Source organism: Temnothorax nylanderi, unplaced genomic scaffold, assembly GCF_030848795.1.
Source record: "Temnothorax nylanderi isolate EJ_2023f unplaced genomic scaffold, tnyl_v1.0 TNYL_tig0008_pilon, whole genome shotgun sequence".
Classification (NCBI taxonomy): Eukaryota; Metazoa; Arthropoda; class Insecta; order Hymenoptera; family Formicidae; genus Temnothorax; species Temnothorax nylanderi.
In genome coordinates, this window is record NW_027249070.1 from 2,736,251 (window position 1) to 2,751,317 (window position 15,067).

The following is a 15,067-nucleotide window of genomic DNA, read 5'->3' on the forward strand; positions in this document are numbered from 1 at the left end:
AATTAACGTCAGTTAACGAGTTCTTTTATGTAACGAACGGCCGTTTATTGCTACACGTGTAAAGAAACTAAGAGAAACAACGCGGCCGTCGCGGAATGTTACTAGTCTATTGTCAAGCCCAATTGGAGTTTAGTGGAGCACGCGCGCTCGCCTCCGCCAAACCACTAGACCCCTCGTGTTTCTGCGAGGGAGAAGAGCCGGAACTGCCGGAAGAGCGTCGAGCGTCGAGGTCGAGTCGAGTTGTCGGATGCGGATCAGTCTTCTGCCGCCGACCCGAGGGAAACGTCTCGCTGACGACATGCTGCGCTTGCTGAAGAGATTTCAACATCTGCGACGCTACTCGTCCGCGGCTCTGCCGGCGCCGGACACGAGCCCGCCGATTCTGTACACCGGCGTAAGTTGCGAACGGGAGTAAGATCTATCGCGAGATGCACGGGTATGGCACGACTGCGTTTCGCGAGAGGCGAGTCCAGGGGTTAAAGAAGAAAAGAGGAGGCTGAGATCGAGATGCCACACGGCTCTCGCAGATGGGACCGCTCGTAAAAGCAGAGTAGACACGGAATATTTTCGGAGATCTATTAATGGACCTTTTTTTTTCCTAAAAAAATTTGCGTGTCTCGGCGGTTGTGGGCAGCGCGATATATTTATATGTAGATTATATATTTATACACGATGACCCGCCCCGTAATGGTCCAAGGGCGGTATATTTCAAGTTCATGGCGAGCAAATTTTTCGCAAAGGCGTTTTTCGACGCGCGATCCACGTCGTCAAGGTCGTCGTGTCAGCGCGTGTTGGCAGAAATGTGTTGCGGAGAGTTCGCCAACGATTTTAACGATCGAATAATGCAAGGTGACTTGGGCAAAATGCGACGCGCGCTGATACCAATTGACGACAGGAAACTGCCGATCCGGTATCGATAATCCTACTGTTATGTTTCGTGCGACAGTCATGATAGCTTTGCGATTTTAGGAAAGTAGAGGTTTGGGAGCTTCAACAGGCTTGAAATCGGGCGCCGATTCGCGGCAATTTCAGCTCGAAGAGCGCGAACCGGTTTATTTGCTTTATCGGCATTATATTCATTTCTGACAAATATGTAGATTAACTTTAATCTCGGTTTAACTTACTTCTTATCTTTTTTCTAGTTCTAAGAACTAGAAGAAGATAAAAAGTATTTTTTATATAAGTTCCAGAGATTTAAAGTATAATCTCAGTTGATCTACATTGGTAGAAGTAAAAGAATGACGTCGATTAAATTCCGATTAACCGGCTAATCTGGCAATTAAAATGGAATTATTAATGTTTCGTTGTTTAATATGTAAGAAGAAAATTTAAATTATAAGGAACAACGAGTTACATTTAGTTCGAAATTTTGCTTTAAACATGATTAAATTAACTGTCAGTTAAGTTAAACAGAACTTGGTCGGACACCTTTAATCTGCTCAAAGGATAGAGATTGTCCTCTTTTTAGCATTTGTAAACCGCTAATTTGTTGTGTTATATAAATAATAACAGTTAAAGAAGACTTGATATATAATTCGCGTTAGATTTGAGAATAAATCTCTTTTTAATTTAATTTATATAACTCCATTTTTCTGTTTGTAATTTAACTCAATTTAGAACTATTTTTTCTATATTTTATTGCTTAATTTATAATTTTGTATTTTCTCTGTCTTTTTCTATTTATAATTTAATTTAACTTATCAGTTTTCATTTTTTGTATTCTGCTTCCATTTATAATTTAATTTAACTCATATTTTATCCATTTTCTTCTATTTATAATTTAATTCAATTTACATTTTGTGTTTATCGCGCATACTTTGTATGCGCGTGTATACATTTCTAACAATAAATTTACCTGTGTTCCTACGCACGATCCTATACCTAAAGACGTCATAAAGCTTGAAAAACACTATAAATTAAAGTCCATAAAATTTAAAGAGGTTTTTTTTGTGATTATTTACGCTTTGATTTACGACGCGAGGACGTCGACATCTAAAACGATTTTTTTTTTGGCCGTTTGTTTCTCACTGGATTATTCATATTAAAAAATGAAAGAAGAGAAAAGATAATGCTGCATTCATTATTGCGTAAGAACGCGCTACGAGTGAATGACTCGGCCAATTAAACTGGATAAATATACCTCTTCAAGGTGGTATATACGTTTTTTTCCTGTTTTTATTTTCTAATTCAACGCATTCGGATTTATTTCAGGCCTGAACTTCAGACATTTCCATCTTTTGATTTATGGCTTCGTGTGTCGCTAGTATGAAAAAATTGCGGAGAATTTACGTCAAACATATATATTGAAATATGGCTCACAATCTCTCAGTCCTCGATATTGACGGCGGTATTGTATTGTTATCTAATCGTCGTATGCTTTGTCGCATAGTGATCAGCGTAATATTTCCCAGCGACCCGGCGATGAATCAACGAGAATCAACAAAGGGATTTAACGAGCGATCGATGAATTTTTAACGGATTTCACTCTCATTTAGTTTAATAAGTAAAGAAGATGTATGCCATATGCCATATATATGAAAATCAAGCGTTCACAGTTTTTTATGCAACAGATTCAACTCGAGAGAAACAGCTTGCCGAAGACTCGAGCTTCTCTCGCTTTATCTTGTAACAAGAGACTGTTATTCCGTACGCTATCAAAATGTAAAGATTGGGGAATGCTTGATCTACACTGGGCTGTGCATGTTCAATTAACTTCTGAAACGGCGCGGACACCGCCATTTCAGTCAACTCAAGTTTGCATAAATTAACATATAATACAGAATTACATAATTCATGATAATATCCTCAAAGCAAACCGAAGCAATAACAAGTATTAAATAAGCGACTATATTTACATACACACGTTCTCGCGATACGCGCGATATTTTTATCGCGAGAACGATGTAGATCGTCGCTTATTATAATACTTGTTATTGGTTCAGTTTGCTTATATCATTCTCGCGATACGCGCGATATTTTTATCGCGAGATTTATGTAAATCGTCACTTATTTAATACTTGTTATTGCTTCAGTTTGCTTAGATTAGAAGATATTCTCACAAGAAACAGTGAAACTGTATACAGTGCGCTTTGTAACGTACGATGTGTATGCGACACGTTTCCTATATGTTATGTATAAGAAACGCACTGTGATGGGAGTACATTGCATAAATGGATTTCATTTCGTTGCAGATATTCGTCAATAACGAATGGCACAAATCCAAGAGCGAGAAGACATTTCCCACCGTCAATCCCGCGACCGGTGAGGTGATCGCCGAGGTGCAGGAAGGCGATAGCGTGGACGTTGATTTTGCGGTGCAGGCTGCCAATAAGGCCTTCAAAAGGAATTCACCATGGAGAACTATGGACGCCTCCCAAAGGGGAGTTCTCTTGAACAAACTGGCAGATTTGATCGAGCGCAATCACCAATACATTGCGGTAATACGATATTGATAATTAATATACAAGAATATTGATATTTAATAAAAGAATCGGGATTATCGACATTTTAACGATAGACGATCTTTAGAGATCAAACTAAGAATGTTTTATGTCTTTTAATTTTATATATTCTTTTGTTTTAAATCGATGCGAAGAGATCGCGAAGTATTTTTCCGACCTTATTCGTTCGTCGATCTAATCTAAGCAACTGATAATAATGTACTCTCTAAATTTCTTGGAGTGGGAATAGCGCCATGAGATCTCACTCCAAAAGAGTGAAATCTTACTCCAAAAGAGTGAAATCTCACCGGAGTGGCGCTATTCCCACTCCAAGAAATTTAGAGAGTATAGTTATCTATAAGTAAACACTACGTTATTTATAAGTAAATCATTATTCACGATACATTATTCACAATATGCATAATGTATCATTTGTTATATAAACTACCACGGAGTTTTTCGAAGTTCCTTTTGGGTCGAAAAAATTATTGAATATTCGGCTTGTCCAAAGTTTTTACAATCAAGCTAATTCGTTATCTATTACATTTCAGTCCTTAGAAACTTTAGACAACGGGAAACCTTATTCGAGCGCGTACACCGTAGACGTGCCCATGAGCGCTGGAGTGTTGAGATATTATGCGGGATGGGCCGATAAGAATCATGGAAAAGTTATCCCAGCCGACGGAAAAGTCTTTGCATATACTAGACACGAGCCAGTAGGAGTATGCGGTCAAATTATTCCCTGGAATTTCCCTTTCTTGATGATGGCATGGAAGATAGCACCAGCTTTAGCTACAGGTGACCACGGACATACAAATTATATATATTTTATTATAAAATTTTAATCCCTTTGTGGTTCCATCACAATTAATGAAATCTTTGGGATAAGTTCTGTAGTGCATAACATTGAAATCATTATTTTATTCCTTAGGAAACGTCATTGTTCTGAAACCTGCTGAGCAGACTCCGTTAACGGCTCTTTATATGGCACAATTGACTAAGGAAGCTGGATTTCCTGATGGAGTGGTCAATGTCGTTCCTGGTTATGGTAAAACCGGTGCCGCGTTAGTCGCTCACGACAAGGTCGACAAGATCGCATTTACGGGCTCTACCGAGGTCGGCCAGCTAATAAAGCAAAATGCTGCTATACACAAATTAAAGAGAACTACGCTGGAGTTAGGTGGAAAATCTCCTAATATCATTCTTAAAGATGTCGATATAAATCAGGCGGTGGAGACAGCGCATTTTGGATTATTTTTTAACATGGTAAATTACTTTGACGTATCATTTACGCACGGGTGACTTCTCTTCATTCTTTCTCTAATTTTCTGTTTCGCTTATTTTCAAATTAAATTTTCGCCAGGGTCAATGCTGTTGTGCAGGCTCAAGAACCTTCGTTCAATCGAACATCTACGATGAATTCGTCGAAAAAAGTGCGCTCCGCGCTAAAACTAAGCCCGTGGGAGATCCGTTTGACTTGAAAATAGAACAAGGACCGCAGGTATATTCGAATTCGTACAGATTAGATTATCAATTGGCACATAATTAGCATTAATATATAATCGTGTAATTGAAATTATCGTTATGCTATTTATATCGTTGTTTAAGATTGACGAGGAGCAGTTAAACAAAATTATGCGTATGATAGAAACTGGTAAAGAACAAGGCGCTAACTTGGTAACAGGCGGCGAGCGCATTGGCGATAGAGGCTATTTCGTTGCTCCAACGGTATTTGCAGATGTTCAAGACGATATGACTATAGCCAGAGAGGAGGTAAGCATTAAGATCATATTTAACCTGTAAGATGTGACGTAACATATCTAAAAGGAATCTACGCTGTTCCTTTGCAGATCTTTGGTCCGGTTCAGCAAATCCTGAAGTTCCACGATTTGGAAGAAGTAATTGAACGCGCAAATAACACCGATTACGGATTAGCTGCTGCAGTTTTTACGAAAGACCTTAATAAAGCGAATTATGTAGTGCAGGGTCTTCGCGCCGGTACCGTGTGGTAAGTCGTTTGGAAATATTACAAAGAATGAAAGCTGTGAGCCCTAAAAAAAATATACAAATTAATCTCGTTGTTAATTTTTGTACAGGGTCAACACATACAATGCGATAATTCCTCAAGTGCCGTTTGGTGGATACAAAATGTCTGGACACGGCAGAGAACTTGGAGAATATGGACTTGAGGCATACACGGAAGTAAAAAGCGTAATAGTTCAACTTGAGGTGAAAAATTCATAAAAGTATATCAAGGTCGCTATCAAAAAGTCATTTTACAAGCATTTTATACCGCAAAAAGACCAAGTATGATTGTACAGATATTTTTTTATATAATTTTAAAATTTATTACAGATTTTTAATCTGTTGTATTGCAGTTAAAGTTTTTGCATTTTCCATGTATAAAACTACTTACAGATTGTGAATACAATTCGTAATTCAGTTATGAATTACGAGCATACATAAAGCAATGTAGCAATAGCTTTTGTAACATAAGCTGCAATATGCATGTATAACAAAGAAAGCATCGCACAAAATATTTTAAATTCTTGATTGTATATTCTTAAAAATATTCTATAAATATTTTTTATTATTATAAAACTTTACTTTCTAGTTTTATTTCATTTTGTCCATTTTATTCCCACTTACTTGAGCACAATGAATGTTATACATTCAGGAAAGTTTTCTCAAGCAAATTATCACAATGCAGAGCTTGCTGTTATTTGTGTGAAATTTCACGCTTCAGTAGATTTTGCAAACAAAGACAAAACAGAGATTACAAATGTGCCATGCTTCTTGCAAACCTCGCTCACACTTTGCTGAATAAGTACAACTTAAACACTTTTAAAATTAAGACAATTGTATTTTCTTATTTTTTAATTTTATAACTTAAAGTTTATAAATAAAATATCATTAAATCACTGTTTTAATTTTCCTTATTGGAATGTACTTTCATAAGCGTATCCGAAGCGTTTATTTCCAGCGGGCACATCTCGTCTTCCAGATCCTCTTCCAGATCTTTTTTGCAAAAATGAGATATGATGCTTGCACCGAACGCGTCGCCTATAACGTTGATTGTCGTTCTGAAACGGTCACTGCAAAATAATACATTTTCTATTTTACTGCGTAGCAGAAGAAGAATATATTCATATGAATTTGAAAGAAAGATTTATATTCGTAGGAAATTTATCCTCTTTCAGCTTAAAAGAGAAGAAAAAAAATATTTTTACGTACGTAACATAAGCGATACGTATACTTACATAAACCAGTCGACGGCGATAATCAGTGTGACATCTTCAACGGGTACTCCTATAGAATTTAACACCATTATTAACATCATATAGCCACCACTGGGTATGCCGGCAGCTCCCACGCAGGATACTGTACATGTAATACTGTAGAACAGCAAACGTTGAAATTATATAAGGAATTAAAATGTTCAGATTATGTTGTTTTAAATAATGCAAAATATTTCTCGAAGAAAACGCATTGCAGTTCAATCCACGCTCACGTTTTAATCACCGACCTGATAATTATTATCTTCAACAAAGAGAATTGCAGCCCACGTAATTGTATAATAAATATCGCCCCGATAGTTTCGTACAGGGCTATCCCGTCCAGATTTATTGCTGCTCCAATCGGTATAATGAACTTTGTTATTTTGGGATTTATGCCCAGCTCTTCTAAACATCTTAATGTGTAGGGAACCGTGGCGGTGCTAGATTATACGTTTAATTAGGATGCAAAGATTTATCTGATTCGCACACGTCGGTGTTGTTTTTTTTTTAATTGTACCTCGACGACGTTCCGATGGCTGTTGCAAAAGCTGGGCCAAGTTTGGATATAATTTTATACGGCGATTTACGCGTGATGATCCAGTAAAGGAGGGGCAGGATTACAAAACCCTGTAGTATTAGTCCAGTAAATACTGTTAAAATGTAAAATCCGAGATGGCTCATTACATCGCCAAAATCATCTATTTCCAGTATTCGGCCAGCGATAAGAAATGACACACCTACTGGTGCCATCCTAAACAAAAAAGTATTGTTATATATGCGCACGTGTAATCCAAATATTCTATACGTTATAAATATCTTTTATCATTAGATTATATCATTAAAAAATTTTATACATACAAGGGCAAACACTCAAAATAAAATTAACGAAAAACGTAGAACATTGTAAATTGAAATCTTTTTTAACAATAATATAATTCTATAATATTACGTATTTAATTAATATAATAAAGAATAATAGTAACGTAACGCACAGCAACACGTACAGTGTTACCCATTTCATAATTTTCATCATGATCTCGGCTAAGGAATTAAAAAAGTCTGACAGCGGCTTTCCTGTTGCGCCTATCTTTCCGATTGCTAAACCTATCAACAGACTGTAAAATACTAAGCCCAAAACATTTGTTCCTGCCACATATTCGCTCGTTATGGGCCACTCTTCTATCGGCACTGTAATAAATTGAAAATATGTTTTCACAAAGTGTGCATAATGCTAAACTATAGTTACGTTACAATTAGCTTACATTTTCATTCTGCATGTGTACTTTCGCGAATAGCTGAAGCAAATCTTCAAATTTAATTTTTTTTCTTATGCTGCTCATAAGCCTGTATAAAATGAACATAAAATTAACTAAAGAAGCTTTTGTTATTTGCCGCCCAAAAGCATTAGTTCAGATAAGCTCTTTCCAACACCGTTCGCGTCTAAAAGATTAAAATTTTATTGACGAACAAGCGATTGTGAGTTTATTTAAAAAAGAGAAAAAGGAAAGGAGCTGCAAGCGAATGAAAATATACGATGCGTGTCGTAGTACCTGACGCATTGGCTGGCTGTTCCAGAACGGTTTGATACTGTAATAAAAGAAATATAATAGTTTTCAGATGTTCCAAATAGATGATCGATTAAATTACATAAACATACCTGATACATGCATGCATGTACTAAATTATCGGGAAGGAGATTACTGCATAAAAAAAAAAGAAATATGTATACGATTATACGAAGAAGAGACTTCTTTTATGTACAAAGCGTTTTCAAACTCCGCTAAGAAATTATTACGTATCTTTGAAACGTACAGATGATCTACTTTCGTCTTTCAACTATTACGTTCGCGCAGAAAGATATTAGTTTCGGTGTTGCGAGAAAGCTTCAAAAGTGCGAATTTTGTAAAGAAATTTGTAATGGATGTGTACCAACATGTATTCATTTAATTACCGAATTAGATCTAAAATTGTGTCCACTGTCATAAAGGTTTTTGTGGACGTTGATACCCCAGCTCCTTCGTTTCTTATTAATTCACCCGGTCGAATATTCTCAACAAGTACGACACATAAAGTTATTCCAATCGTAGTGGTCGTTAGATAATAGCACAATGCCATCAATCCAATAGGTCCTGCACAATATATATATTATAACGAATTCTAATTATAAGAAAGTAACTTTTCGATTCTTGTTATATTCTTTCACAATTCTTCGTGTGAAAAATTGTGTCGCATATAAATATACATCCGATTTTGTTCTTTAATTCTTTTTTAGAATAAAAAGTACGTACAATATGTATGATCTCGTTAAAGAAAACTTCAATAGTCTTAAAGGACTTACCAGATCTGGTGAGATTACAAGTGGCACTTACAATACTGGACGTGACAAGCGGCAATATTAAACAGTTCACCATTCTGAGAAACATCTCTCCAGGAAATTTGATGTACATGATATCTCGCTGGGACCATGTTCCACCGTTGTAAAAATTCTTGAGACTCAGGCCGCACGATATCCCAATAGTCACGCCAATCAATGTCGCTATTATCAACTTGTGTTTCGACAGCGAAAGTATCAATTTGGACATTGCAGTTGATTTTATAGAGAACGGGCTGTATTATAATACACACAATAATTAAGGATTATCTATTATAGAATAGCTATTTGATGAAATTAGTGATCTAGTTATCTCTTACCTCGTATAAATATGAATGCGTATCGCTGGTTCTTTATTTATCCAGAAAGAGACATAAAAGCGACAAGAAACACGAAAATTTCGTTTACATTATAATAAACATTGTAAAAATAACTTGAGCTTGAGAAAATTTAAAGAACACTGAATAGTCTTGTAGAAGAACACGTGACAGGCTTTATCAAGACATATATTATCTGAGACAAGAAGCTCTTTTATCAGTAAACGTTTTACTTAAACAAACGTACTTGCCAACAGGCTGCGTTCCGATATTCACTGCAAGTACTGAAAATCTATAGTTTATGTTACGTACACTATAGATTTTCAGTACTGGCAGTGAATATCGGAACGCAGCCTATATCTCGATGTTGACTGCAATTTACTTATTTTCCTAATCACCACTTTACTGTTCAAACTGAAAATGTATCTAGATATCGGTTTAGAAGGAATATGCACGGCAGGCCAAGAAAAGACGAAGACAGTGGAACAACGGGAAGATTCATTAAACAGATAATAAGATTATTAGAACACATAATAAGATAATTAGAAAATTGCATCGAGATCAAACGGTCGCTTGGACAAAAATGATCTAAATCAGAATGATTAGTTTTATTATTCGTAAAATCTCTACGGCGGTGTATCTTTGTATTCATTGTTAAATTTATTTTCATCTTTTTTGATATATTAAGAGATATGAAAGATGCATTATCTTCCGTAATGATATGTTCATAGATCATCTCATCGCATCACCATATTCACCTTGAATGATACTTGTCGTTGGATAGGATATTATGCAGAAATGCGACGGCAGTCGTCATGAGATAAGGCGACAAATAATTACGCTGGTAATTACGTGTAATATTCTTTTCTAGTTTTATTTATTTCGCACCTATTACAGTATAATAAATATGTTGCGAGAGACATTACGAGGGGGGTATTTACACGTTTCCTCATTTTCAGGCCATAACTTTACGTATTTGTAATAAGTCCGTAATATCGTTTTTTTTTCTTTAACGTCTTCTCTTAATATAATTTATACATATCTTTACAATATTCTTCTCGGTTTAAAGTTACTCATTAAAAGATCACATATGCATTCTGTTTGCATCCAGTCTTCTGAAGAAATTTTCATCGTTAAAACTTTATCGTCTATTCTGGCATTAACATCACGACTAAAGTTCCTCTTTCTCCCTCTCTTCAAGATTTTAATAATTTTTTTAAGTATATATACAGAATACCTCAAAAGCTGATCAATTTCTCTCGATAACAATCTTTAGCGACTTTTACTCTTACTCCCGACTGTTGCAAACCGATATAGCTTCCTCTCTAAAACCAGTGTGATTCGGAGACTGGGCAGTGTTTGCGATATTCTGTATAAGCGTCATATACAGACATACACATAGACACACCCAATACGAACGCATATGTATATGTGTATGCGCGTATTACATTAGTGAGATCAGTAAATAATTCCATTAACGTCATATTTATACAAAGTCGTGTTTCGTAAGTTTACATATCTATGTCTACATATACTTTCCCTATGCAAATTAATATTTGGTTTTGTGTGCTACGCGATCTCCGTTTTTCACGCCGTGAAATCAGAATATTCATTCTTCCTTCCTCTTCCTTTTTATTTGAGGTAATTTGATTTTGCTCAAATAAACAGAGAAAAATTTGTTTATTGACTTTCGCTTTTTGTTCGCGACAGATCGCCATCCACGGTGTTGGCTCGCGGCTCTTCGTCGAGACAATCCATAAGATACAGCCTGGAACAACAAATGTATTTCATTATATTTTATATAATTTATATAATTTATATAATTTATATATCCATTTATGGACTGTCTAGTTATTATTGCGTCATTGTATGAGATTTGGCAACAGATGATTAATCAATATTTCATTCGTTTTAAAAATAGTAAAATATAAATTTTAAAATATTTTATAATGACGCTAGTAAATTGGTAAGTTAAGTTCAATATTAACAGCCAAGTGCAAACTTGGTAAAATACTTTTTAGACGAATTTGGAGTGATGTACCGAGTCATTTACTATTGCTTGGAAATTTACAGATTATTAGAAGTATCTATACTATACAGAATGGGAAAAAAATTATTAATGAGTATAAATAAATGATAGACGATACCTGCCCCTACAAAGGTGTTTCCTTGCGCGCTTCCGCCTTCCATTGGAATCCATTTACACGCGTTGTAATAGGCTTATTTCTATTTGTAGCATTCTCAATTCCGTTTCTAACGCCCGCTACTAATCTCATGGCTGGGTTGGACACCAAGCCATTACGCTTTGGTTTCACATTGCTTGCACTGAAATGAAATATAATGGTACTTTAAACAAAATGTGCTTACACGAATAACATATATGTATAATATTTTATTTCGTCGAAGAGCTGACATGAAAAGTTAAATGTAAGTCAAAAAGAAAAGTAATAATGCATCAAGATTTTAGAAAAAAGAAAAAAAAGAAGAAAAATATCGTTAATACATGTCTGTGCCTTTGATTGGCGATTTTAAGTAAACGATGTTAATAACCAATTGATACATAGCATGACAAATATGTCTAACATTGTCGTATGTCCTCCTTGACTACATATTCTATCTTTTTTCGCTCGGGAGGGTTGAAAAAGGAAGGAAAGCCTATCGCTCATGAAGCGGTGTGTCTTCCTTATACGACCATTGTGATTTCTGCAAAGTCTAAAGAATTGCATTGAAAAAAATTAAGATAATAAATATGCTTTATAAAGTTGCGATTGAGAGGATGGAATTATGTACGTATGATTTTTCGTGGATGATGTACACGTGTGCGAAACATAAGACAAATGTGCATGATATCTGACTAACATTCGCTGACAAGTCTTTGTGAATGTGTGAATGCCGTAAGTAATTTGCGGTCTCTATAAAATGTAGTCTGATGTCGTGTCTCGTGGATGATCAAAAAAACATTTCACAATGAGAAAATGTTAATTGTACGCTGTGATAAACATAATTAGAATGTTAGTATAGTGCTTATAACTTGTGCATATGATTTATTTCTTATCAACTGCTTACCTTCCAGGTGTATGATCCGATACGTGCTTGACGCTTCTACCAACGCCAGCGCCGCTATTTCCCAATATTATTCTCATATGAGTGTCTCGCGTAAAATGCGTGTCGGCCGAATTTCGTTTCTCCTCATGCCCGTTCTCCTTATCCTTCCCAATGTTCAAGCCTAACATTTCGTTTGTTAATTCGAACGGCTTGCCAATGTTATTCCTATCGATAATCTCAGTTTTGATGTTGATAGGCTCGTAGATGACCGGCGTATGATTGTATCCTCCTATCTGCGCTTTGTATGGCATATTTGGATTCGCTGCCAGCAACGATACGCCCAGCTGACTCTGTATCACGTTAACCGCTGTTTGAGCACTAGGTGGACTCGTGTTTGTAGGTGAGTACGGAATAAGGCTGTCGCTTAACGGAGAGTGCGGAGGTGAGGCGTATATCGGGCTCTGCGGTTCACTTTTCAAAGGTGACAATAATTTGCTGAGTGGTCGACTCTTTGCTCCCCTTGAGCATTGCTGTAGTTGTTGCGTGAAAGATAATGGTGCCTGAAATTATAAAAATTAGAAGTTAAATAATTTGTAAGTTTTATAAGAGTTAAATAATTAACCATAATATAGCCACGAAGTCGCTTTAATTTCATCAACCAAGCGAGTGCCGTGGAAGTTGCCGCCTTACCTTGATTACCTGACAGTTAACCATCGAGTTTTGATTAAACTTTCCTTGATCGCTCTTAGTGCTACCGGTTAAATTGCTGCTGGATTTGCTGTTGCTCGAATTGTTGCCTAGAGAAACGCAGCTGCGTCGTTTCGTCGAGTCTGGCGATTCCGCTGGGCTGTATTGCGTCGATAGAGGATTCAGAATCGCCGACGAAGGTTTAGTCTCAGCCGTCGAATTGGATGTAACGGAAGTAGCACTACTGCTACCACCTGGAAATTATATAACATTATTGTTTCAATTTTCGATATGTGAAAAGAAAATTTTCGGTAAATAACAATTGTAAAATATTTCCTTTCAAGTCATAGACACTTTTAATATTACAAAATAATTTCAAAATTTGAATTTTGTTATCTTCTACAAGAGAGGAGTGATAAGAACGATATTTCTGTATCTTCTTCCTGAATGTTCTTAAGTGTTCAAATTTGACTGTAAATTAACAGAAAATGTTGCAATTGACCTCCATTGATGCCGGGCCTCAAGCTGCGTTGATTCGCAGAATGCTCTTCTAACAGCCTGACAACTGTGTCGTGGCCACTTTTAGCGGCTACTTTAATGGCATTACGTCCACAGTGATCGGAGTGATTGGGATCGGCTCCGTGGTTCAAAAGCGCCCGAACACAATGCTCGTGTCCTTCTTGAGCGGCTATACCTGTAAATTACATTCTACTATCAGCTAACATGCCTCAGATTTATAAGAACTATAACCAAGTTATAAAAAAAGTTCTTTATATTGTTAATGTGCATCTTATTATACAACTTTAGAGATTATTCATAATTAACGTACCTAGAGCCGTGGCACCTTGATTACAAGTGTGATCGGGAGTGGCACCGTGTTCTAGGAGCAGCCTGACGATCGCTGCGTGTCCTTGCCAAGCGGCGGAATGAAGCGGCGTTCTATTTTCATTGTCGCAAGCATTTACGCTGGCTGCACCCTCGGTTAGCAATAACGCTACCATCTCCACGTGTCCCTGCCAGGCGCTTACGTGCAACGAAGTTCTGCCCTATAGAACACCAATGTAGTAATTGTTAATTTCCAGGCGTATCACATGTAAAGCGCAAGTCATTTTAGATATTAAAATAGTAAATAATTATTGAGCATCTTCTTTTGACACGATTAACGATTACTTACTTCTGAATCTCTACTCTCTATGTCCGCGTTCGCGTGTTCCAGCAAAAACCTCGCCATAGCTAATCTGTTTTCTAACGCAAGTATATAGAGAGTGCTCCTTCCATCGGCATCCTTCGCGTTAACATCAGCATTATGAGATAGCAATATCTTCACAGTGTCGTAATGTCCTTCTAGAGCCGCGAGCCTACGAGAGATAATTCATTTAAAAAATGTCGATAATTTTATTTACAATCCTATTTGTTTAGAATGATTGGATTTATTAATTATTATTAGAGAGTCCGATAGACAATTAAATCTATCTTAAAAGAAAAAAGCCATTTTTTCCCTCAAAAAAATTAAATACATAAATGATAACTTGTGTTTCATGATTATTTAGATTACGGTCTAAAAGATAATCGTAGCTCTTTGTCGATTAGTTCAAAATTACATTAGTTTAAAAATAATAAAGTGTATAGTAGAATCATTGATTATCATCAGCACAGTACCTTAAAGCGGTTTTACCGTCGTGGGCATGCTGATCTATAGGCGCGTTGTGTTGTTTCAACAATCTCTCTACTAACGACGTGTGCCCCTCTTGCGCCGCGAGCATAATAGCGCTCTTTCCATCATTGTCCGTCTCGTCAATCTTCGCGCCAGCCTCCAGTAACGCCTCGCAAACGTCGACGTGACCCTCGAACGCCGCATAGTGTAGTGGGGTCCAGCCAGAATTGTCTCTATGCTGTTCGTCTAGGCCTTGCGTGGAAATTATATATCTT

The 15,067-nt window shown here is 36.6% G+C and overlaps 3 protein-coding genes across 13 annotated transcripts in view; 1 reads left to right on the top strand and 2 right to left on the bottom strand.

The window, feature by feature from the left end:
* Positions 1 to 209: 209 nt before the first annotated feature.
* On the top strand, positions 210 to 6,362 carry Aldh (Aldehyde dehydrogenase). 2 transcript variants are annotated; one of them, XM_071724833.1, is made up of 9 exons: positions 210 to 394; positions 3,192 to 3,437; positions 3,992 to 4,238; positions 4,372 to 4,706; positions 4,804 to 4,941; positions 5,049 to 5,213; positions 5,291 to 5,448; positions 5,537 to 5,696; positions 5,796 to 6,362. In XM_071724833.1, exons 1-8 carry the CDS (start codon positions 248 to 250, stop codon positions 5,682 to 5,684), a joined length of 1,584 nt encoding a protein of 527 aa, XP_071580934.1. In that variant the 5' UTR covers positions 210 to 247; the 3' UTR covers positions 5,685 to 5,696; positions 5,796 to 6,362. The 2 variants fall into 2 exon arrangements, with proteins under 2 accessions (XP_071580934.1, XP_071580930.1); XM_071724829.1 differs by having other exon boundaries at positions 5,537 to 6,362.
* Positions 6,280 to 9,539, bottom strand: LOC139785669 (excitatory amino acid transporter 3). 2 transcript variants are annotated; one of them, XM_071724839.1, is made up of 10 exons: positions 9,410 to 9,539; positions 9,057 to 9,325; positions 8,670 to 8,847; positions 8,376 to 8,418; positions 8,269 to 8,305; positions 7,723 to 7,906; positions 7,236 to 7,469; positions 6,967 to 7,158; positions 6,701 to 6,835; positions 6,280 to 6,535 (listed from the first exon to the last, which is right to left on the bottom strand). In XM_071724839.1, exons 2-10 carry the CDS (start codon positions 9,298 to 9,300, stop codon positions 6,367 to 6,369), a joined length of 1,416 nt encoding a protein of 471 aa, XP_071580940.1. In that variant the 5' UTR covers positions 9,301 to 9,325; positions 9,410 to 9,539; the 3' UTR covers positions 6,280 to 6,366. The 2 variants fall into 2 exon arrangements, with proteins under 2 accessions (XP_071580940.1, XP_071580944.1); XM_071724843.1 differs by lacking the exon at positions 9,410 to 9,539 and having other exon boundaries at positions 9,057 to 9,377.
* A 715-nt stretch (positions 9,540 to 10,254) lies between these two features.
* LOC139785583 (uncharacterized) overlaps positions 10,255 to 15,067 on the bottom strand; it is a 94,741-nt gene continuing 89,928 nt past the window's right edge. For 7 of the 9 annotated variants that reach the window (XM_071724776.1, XM_071724789.1, XM_071724769.1 and 4 more), the window contains 9 exons: positions 14,798 to 15,044; positions 14,313 to 14,496; positions 13,968 to 14,184; positions 13,641 to 13,832; positions 13,142 to 13,392; positions 12,473 to 13,011; positions 11,990 to 12,118; positions 11,554 to 11,731; positions 10,255 to 11,174 (listed from right to left, as the gene is read on the bottom strand). In XM_071724776.1, the coding sequence (XP_071580877.1) occupies positions 11,560 to 11,731; positions 11,990 to 12,118; positions 12,473 to 13,011; positions 13,142 to 13,392; positions 13,641 to 13,832; positions 13,968 to 14,184; positions 14,313 to 14,496; positions 14,798 to 15,044 (1,931 nt within the window). In that variant the 3' untranslated portion in view covers positions 10,255 to 11,174; positions 11,554 to 11,559. The remainder of the gene's footprint in view (positions 11,175 to 11,553; positions 11,732 to 11,989; positions 12,119 to 12,472; positions 13,012 to 13,141; positions 13,393 to 13,640; positions 13,833 to 13,967; positions 14,185 to 14,312; positions 14,497 to 14,797; positions 15,045 to 15,067) is intronic. The other 2 variants (XM_071724794.1, XM_071724795.1) reach the window with 2 other exon arrangements.

Bases quoted from the DNA above. Each gene is read 5' to 3' on its own strand.
- LOC139785669 (XM_071724839.1), bottom strand. From the start codon at position 9,300: ATGTCCAAATTGATACTTTCGCTGTCGAAACACAAGTTGATAATAGCG. The intron at 8,848-9,056 runs GTAAGTCCTTTA...TATATTGTGCAG, and splicing joins TTGTAATCTCACCAGATCTG to GACCTATTGGATTGATGGCA. The intron at 6,536-6,700 runs GTAAGTATACGT...ATTATTTTGCAG, and splicing joins ATCGCCGTCGACTGGTTTAT to TGACCGTTTCAGAACGACAA.
- Aldh (XM_071724829.1), top strand. From the start codon at position 248: ATGCGGATCAGTCTTCTGCCGCCGACCCGAGGGAAACGTCTCGCTGAC. The intron at 3,438-3,991 runs GTAATACGATAT...ATTACATTTCAG, and splicing joins GCAATCACCAATACATTGCG to TCCTTAGAAACTTTAGACAA. The intron at 4,707-4,803 runs GTAAATTACTTT...AATTTTCGCCAG, and splicing joins TTGGATTATTTTTTAACATG to GGTCAATGCTGTTGTGCAGG.